Raw genomic sequence first — 7,678 nt, forward strand, 5'->3', positions numbered from 1 at the left:
TGTTCTCGTTTTTTAGCTCCTAAAAACATATCTATTTAGCCAGGCATACACATAATATCCCATAAATTTGTGCTCCAATACATCTGATCAAATGCACATCATCTAGTGCTTGTTAATATTATGAACAGCAGCTATGCTAATTTCTCTTCACTTGTTTTTAGTGATCGTGCCAGCTCCAGTTGTGTTTGCTTCATGAAGATTTCAGACCTTCAGTAGGATAAGGACAAGTCTGTGAGGATCCCCAAGGCACCAAGAGATGTACCGGTTCCAGTTGGATTTTGCTTCATGAGGATTTTGGTCATTCTAAGAGAAGATGCCAACTACATGTAGTCTCCTAACAAATCCATGATTAATCAGACACTGCTTCAGAGACAGTCCTGCCATTGTCCAAAGTCTAAGTCAAAGCATAATGAGAATTTCTTTGTTGGTTCTTAGTTAAAGATTATTGAATATCTTGCATACAAAAAATGTCAACTGTTAAGGGAATGGAATGCTCTGAGCAAGGACACCTTAAGGTAGAAAAAGATGTAAAGTTCTTTTTGTTCTTTACTCAGACTAATTAACTCTGACAGGTTTTGTACATTTAAGTATTTACAGAAAGGAAATGGTGAATACATTTATCCAAGCTTTATTCTTAGATGATCTCATAAATAAAGCATTTCTTGTGACAAAATGTGACAAAACAAAAAGAAAACATTTATTAAGAGTCTAAACATTTGGTTAGATCTTGACATATTTGATTGGTGGAGGGGTGATTAATTCTAAATATTCCATGTGTCATAGCAATATTAGAAAATTATGTGAGAGATAGTGAGAGAAGCATAATCCTACCATAATAGGTAACTATGTTAAATTCAAACCTAACCTTTATATATATATATATATATATATATATATATATATATATATATATATATATATATATATATATAATTACACACACACACAATCTTAAATCTAGTCATAAATATACAAATTTCTATAAACAAAAAGCCACAAGAACTATTTAGCTCATTTAACTCTGCTCATTTAGATTATATATCATACATTTATACAGGCTTTTCCAAAAAGTACTTCTAACCAGTAATTTATTCCCTAGCTAGCTGTTCCAACCCCACTTTATTAAACATATTGTTGTTGTTGTTGTTCCTTGACAGCTTCTTCTTCTTCTTCTTCTTCTTCTTCTTCTTCTTCTTCTTCTTCATCTTCATTTCTCTAATGTATTTAAGATATGTTGTATGTTATACTATATGTTATACTATTTAATCAAATAGTTAAAATAAATACACCAATGAGTAAATAAATAGGTAACAGCCAAACTGACATTCTACAAAATTCAAAGAACTATTAAGAGAGCTATAACACAGTGCTGTTTCATTCTCAAATTTGATAAGTCAGAATGTTAGAAGGCTGCAATTCATATTCTAGGTTCATCTTAAAAAATTTATTCTAACTTATCCTTTTTATAATAGTAAATCATTCACAGGGAATTGTGTGGCTAACATGTCCCATGAACTATGTCTAATAATAATAAAATATTTCTGTTGTTATTTATGAAAAAAATTAATTAATTAATTAGTTACTGTATATGGTAATGCTTTCAGGTAAACTAAATGTCTTGTGAATATTCTACATCATTAAATGTAAACAGTTTAAAGTGTAATTCAGTACAAAATTGAAAATTGTTATTATTCTTAAATTGTTGTGCTATAAGAGGAAATGCTATAATTGGAAAATTATCAAAATAACTGTGTGATAACAGTAACACCACTTAAGATTAGTCCCCAATCACTGATTATTTTAATAACAGCATGCCTGGTTGTGCTAAAAAATGTTACTAAACCAACTTTAACGTTAAATGCTCAAAACTATTCTAAGCCTAATATAAGGCATTTTTCAAAATAATCTTAGCATTGTACACTATGGTGCCACTCATCATTTGTAATAAGGCAGTACTTAATTAACTTTAAAGGCACGTACAGAGCAAGATTCTGAGATCAGGTGCAAAGTTTAATCATACAAAGGGGGAGGGCTAAAGTTTAGTACTAGTAGCAATAGCAATAGTAGTAGTAGTAGTAATACTCTTCTAAGCTTTCTTACCCTTTTCTAATTTTCAGTGTCCATTTCTGGTCCCATTGTCAATCGAACATGAGATATTGAGGGCTGGACAGATTTGATCTATGGAAAAAATGTACTGTTATATGTTATGCAATATTTCAATTTCTTTGTATTTAATTACTGACCAGCTCATCTAATGTTTTTCTGACTACATTTATTCTGTAGAAAGAAACCAACACTAGAGTAGCCTTGATAAAATATATTATTTGGGTGGTGAAACATTCTCAGTACAGTAGTGATTGTGGTGAATGTTGAATGTATTTTATGAGCAACAGTAATAATGGGTTTGGTCACTGCTGGGTTAAGAAATATCCAGTTTCCTTTATTATAGGAGAGGCAACAAGCTGTATTGTAGAGGGACTACAAGCTGAAGGACTACAATTATTAATGGGCAATATGTGTAGCTAAAAGATATTTGTAATAAACTGACAACTGAATGTATATTCTCATAAACACAAACCTTTTGATTAACTTCATCCCATATGGTAGGGTTGCTGAGATCCTCACTGCTGTTGAACTTTAATTTCAGAAATACCCTCACGGTAACAGGGACTATAAAATCATCAATGCTAACATTTGGCAACTGTTGTGAAATGGATAAGGACTTTAAAATTTTATAAAATTTGGAATTGAATATAAAAATGTAATATTACATACTATAGACTTCCACTTCACAGAGGCTGACAATGTGGTTAGGACCAGGAATGAAGATGTTCACATAACGACCAAACATATGGCAGGTGTAGTTTACAGAGGCACCAGCAGGTATGCTAGATATAACAGTACATCTACAGGGGTAGAGAGAAAATAATAGGGGGTTTTACGTTAATATTAAAAAAAAAAGTTAAAACAAAGTTACTGTATAATATATATTATAAATATTATATAATATTACTTTATCAAGCTGTCACCACCTGAAAGTTAATTATTTTATAACCAAAGTGTGCAGAAGAATTTTGTTTTTATTTTATTAAAGAATGACAACATTTTTTAGGTTTAATTTTGTGGAAGGTCTGTGAAACAAATCAGTTCTTGTTATGCCTTATATCATAGCAACTGTAGACAAAAAAAATAAATAAATACAATTTAAATTTAAGTTAAAATGTCATTGCCTAACAAAAGTACAAACTTATGAACACAGTTATATGAATATATCCTATAAGAGTTCTGGATTTAAATGTTGCCAAGTTAAACTTTGAGTCATATATTGAGTGATGTCAACTGGATTTCTTTCATTTTAAGTCGAAACGTTTCACTTCTCATCCAAGCAGTTTCTTCATTTTGAGGAAAAAGGGCAAAAATCCACAAATTTGTATCCGAGAGGACCAAGTCAGACTTGTTAGAGTAATAATGGAAAGGGTGAAAAGAGCAGTTGACATGACTCAACTTTTAGCTAACCACAACTGGATGATTGTCTAAGAATCTTCACAGACAAATCTTTATACAAAGCTTTAAAACAGGGGTGGGCAAACTGGGATTTAAAGTTTGGAAGATGGGCTGGGCCAATAGCAGATGAAGAAAAAATTAAATATTTGTTATATACTAAAAATATTTAGCTGTCCAGTCCATATTAAAAGCTTTTTTTTTAGTCCATCCAATGTTAAAGTAGGGCTAAACAGCAAATGTGTAGAATGAATATCTGTGTATACTCAGCTTTAGCAAGAGTACAGTAAGTAGTGTTTGGAGTGGGCCATTTAGTGGAATCAACTGCTGGGCACTGCAGGTAAAGTAAGAAATGAATGTGGTCTTGAGGTAAATTCTCAACACGGGCCATAATTACAACTGCCTACAACTGCTTTCAAATCTGCAGTGCTAAATATATGAGTGACTTTATTTAATACACTGATGACATTTAAAATATTTTGTAATATATTTCGTAAAAACTTTAAAAATGTCTTAAAGTGCTTCATATTCCACATTCTATTATGTGGTAATAAATGCATACAAATAACTGTTAATAACTTACACACACACATATATAGGCAAGCATTAATAACGCTCTTTAAGTAAACTCTCTTGAATTTGATATTTTTATATAATTTTTCACCTGGGGTTATTGTTGCCGTTGTTGATTAAGGAGTTGCCAATGTGAATCTCAGCACCATCTATCCGTTCTGGACAGCAGTCGCCTCTGTTAGTGATAATTACCTTTGCAATTTCATACTCCGCCAACAAATCCACCCTCCACCATGGGTCGGTCTCAGTATATGTGTGTGTGCATGAGGCGGAATAGATGTTAGATGCTCTGTTGCCATCAATAGCACGGGGAGCAGAGTAAGGGCCGTTTGTAGAAGATTGGGTTGCTATGCCTCTTAGGGCAAGATTGTCTGGAGGGCATAAGGAAACGAAAACATACACAAACATATATTTATACACACAAGCAAATACACAGTGGGGTCCAAAAGAGAAAATGCTACATTTTTTTGTTTTGTTTTGCTTTTATCGAACCATTTTCATTTAAAAAAATTAATGATATACATCTTATACAAATGGAGACCCTTTCAATTACGTACGTGAATTTCAGCATCTGTTAGTATTATTTATTTCCTATTTTGCTTCAGTGAAATTGTATACTAAAGCTGGCATGCAGTACACATGACTATGAAAAAATCTGACAATCCATTTAGATCAAATCCATTAGAATGTTCCTTACAAACATTTTACTTAAAACAATCTAGGTATAAGGAAAATCTCACCATTTGTACAGTGCAGTTAACATGAAAAATATCACAATATAATGACCAAACAATTAATTGTGAATATTAAATAATCAAAATATTGGACACATAATTTCTTTGTGAATTTTTTTAAATATTAAAAATATTCTTCAAGATTTCAGGATTCTCAATGTGGTCTCAGATATTGGGACCCCACTAAATATGTACATAAAATATTTTTACCTTGCTGATGGGTCAGTGTCCACTGCAATGAGAAAATGCATATTCCTGTGCAAAAATACATAATTTAGTATTATACATTTGATTATGTGTCTGTTTAGGAGAAGACATAAGAATAACCTACAGTGCCTTGCAAAAGTATTCATACCCACTGAACCTTTTCAAATTTGAACACGTTACAACCACAGACAAAAATGTATTTTATTAGGATTTTATGTGATGCAAGTCTTGTGCAAAGCTGGTAGAGACATACCCCAAAAGACCTGCAGCTGTAATTGCAGCAAAAGGTGGATCTACAAAATATTGACTCAGTGGGGCTGAATACAAATGCACACCACACTTTTCAGATATTTATTTGTAAAAAAAAAAATTGGACACCATTTATAATTTTCATTCCACTTCATATATATATATATATATATATATATATATATATATATATATATATATATATATATATTCATATATATATTATATTATATTATATTTGATCGTTTATTGTAATGAACATTAACACAATATTTAAAACTATTAATGAAATGAAATAGTCACTACTTACCTAAAGTAAGAATCAGGGGCCTCTGTGAAGTCTCCATTATCTATTTAAATGGAAAAAGAAGAACTTCAGTATTACAACCAAACTCAAAAAAGGAAAGAAAAATAAAGATAAAAAAAAGATAAATTGAGGAAGCAATATTGTACTCATTGTTTCATGTTTAAATTAGTTCAATCAGACTTTTACTGTTTATGTGGAAGTAGATTAAGTAAGTATGATAGCAAATATATAATGTAACAAGACAAATAAAGTCACAGATTAGAAAGATTTCTTACTTTGCTTGACTAAGGTCAGAGAGTCACCTCTTGGATGTATTAAACTCTAAGCTGTCCACTGATGTTTTCTTGAGTGTGTGTGGAATTTATTTAAAAGGCAAATGCACGTTGTTTTACAAATGGAAATAAGTTTCTCAGACGACAGTCTATAACAAAGTTTAAAAACACATGATGCAAAATGTTTCCATTTAGGTTTAATACTGTATATACAGAAATGCATTATACAAGTATAAGTTTTATCCTTGTCTGATTCACAAAAGCTATTGTATAAATGTGTTACACTAAAGCAAAAGCAAATGTCAATATAAATGATGTGATTAATCACAAACCATTCCTTTGGTCATCTGATTTATTCTTTAAGAGATTAAAACTTTCAGGGTTAAGAGCTTTTTATTTCCAGCAATAGAACACAGCATCAGTAACAGGACAAAACATCAATAACATTGCCATCTGAAATGTCAAAATGTGAGGATTTGTGAAAAGAAATTGTGTTTTATTATAAGAGAATTGTGTTTTATTATTAGAGAAAATTCTTGAGAAATAAATATATTGTGGTAATTTTTTATATTTAACAAACGTTCAACCTTGGGGGCTAAATAAATTAATATTGTCTAACATTTAAGTCTTAAATCCAAATTCAGGGGTTTTGGCCTTCTACAAGTCTTTTGTTTAGGAAAACACTATTTTGCATGAATTCTGCATTAGGTGAGTCAGAGCTCCTTGAGTGCCAGAAGTGCTTCTGCAGGATGTTCTTAAGCTCAGCTCATTCATGTGGCAGCAGTGCAATACATAAAATCATGCAGTTACAGATAATTCAGTCAGAATTCACAACAAGCATTAGAATGGTAAAAAAAAAAAAACTGATCTCAGCAATCTCAGTGTTGAATTCATTGTTGTTATCAGAGTTTTCAAAGAAAAAAACAAACACAGTGCTGAATAGAGGGCAAAGAGTTGACAGAAAGTTGACAGAAAGGTTACAGTAACAATAATCCTTTCAATTGTGGTGAGCAGAAAAGCCTGAATAATGAAAAATGTATTTAAAATATGACTACAGAAACCTCTGTGTGTAAACATTGGTGTCATTTGTACTTCCTGTTACTTATACTGTTCCAATTGTGTTCTGCTTCATGACGATTTCGGACCTTCAGCGAGAAGAGGCCAACCCTGCGAGGATCACTGGGCACCAAGAGATGTACCAGCTCAAGTTTATTTCTGCTCCATGAGGATTTCAGACATTTAAAGAGGTGCCAAAGATGCCAACTACATGTGGTCTTTGAGAACAACATCCTCTTAATCAATGCACAACTTTCAAACTGTCTATGACTGTACAAAAGACATTATTCACAATTACACGCTCAGAGGTTTACAACAATTTATAATCACACCCTTCAGTGTCATCCAAATACAGATGGGTTCCTCTTGAGTCTGTATCCTCTCATGGTTTCTTCCTCTTCTTCATCTAAAGGAGATTTTACTTGCCACTGTCACATCAGGCAGTGATATCCTTATCGTTATGGATTAAATACAAACCCTTTAAAAAATAAGACTATTATCAACCATCAACCTTTGTCAATATTAATCTTGAACATTTTGTACTATATTTCTTATGTTCTGTAAATCTGCTTTGAGACAATGTGCTATACAAATAAAATAATTAAATACAAATAAATATTTCTTTCACACAAGCACTTTTCAGTTCATACCACTTCCACTTAATAAAACTGAATAAAAGGAAACAAAGAAACAAACAAAATACTAGTCACAACATGTCAAGTTCAAGTTTTAGCTCAAGACAAATGGCACTGGTTACGGAAGGATTTCTAAACTTCTGA

General features: G+C 31.7%; 1 protein-coding gene across 1 annotated transcript; it reads right to left on the reverse strand.

Moving 5' to 3' along the window:
• Positions 1-2,106: 2,106 nt before the first annotated feature.
• Positions 2,107-5,611, reverse strand: LOC132841794 (fucolectin-like). The gene is made up of 6 exons (XM_060864326.1): positions 5,575-5,611; positions 5,019-5,063; positions 4,166-4,445; positions 2,776-2,906; positions 2,579-2,670; positions 2,107-2,178 (listed from the first exon to the last, which is right to left on the reverse strand). The coding sequence occupies exons 1-6, from the start codon at positions 5,609-5,611 to the stop codon at positions 2,107-2,109; spliced, it is 657 nt and encodes a 218-aa protein (XP_060720309.1).
• Between the last annotated feature and the right edge of the window lie 2,067 nt (positions 5,612-7,678).

The sequence above is a fragment of the Tachysurus vachellii genome, chromosome 2, assembly GCF_030014155.1.
Source record: "Tachysurus vachellii isolate PV-2020 chromosome 2, HZAU_Pvac_v1, whole genome shotgun sequence".
Lineage (NCBI taxonomy): Eukaryota > Metazoa > Chordata > Actinopteri > Siluriformes > Bagridae > Tachysurus > Tachysurus vachellii.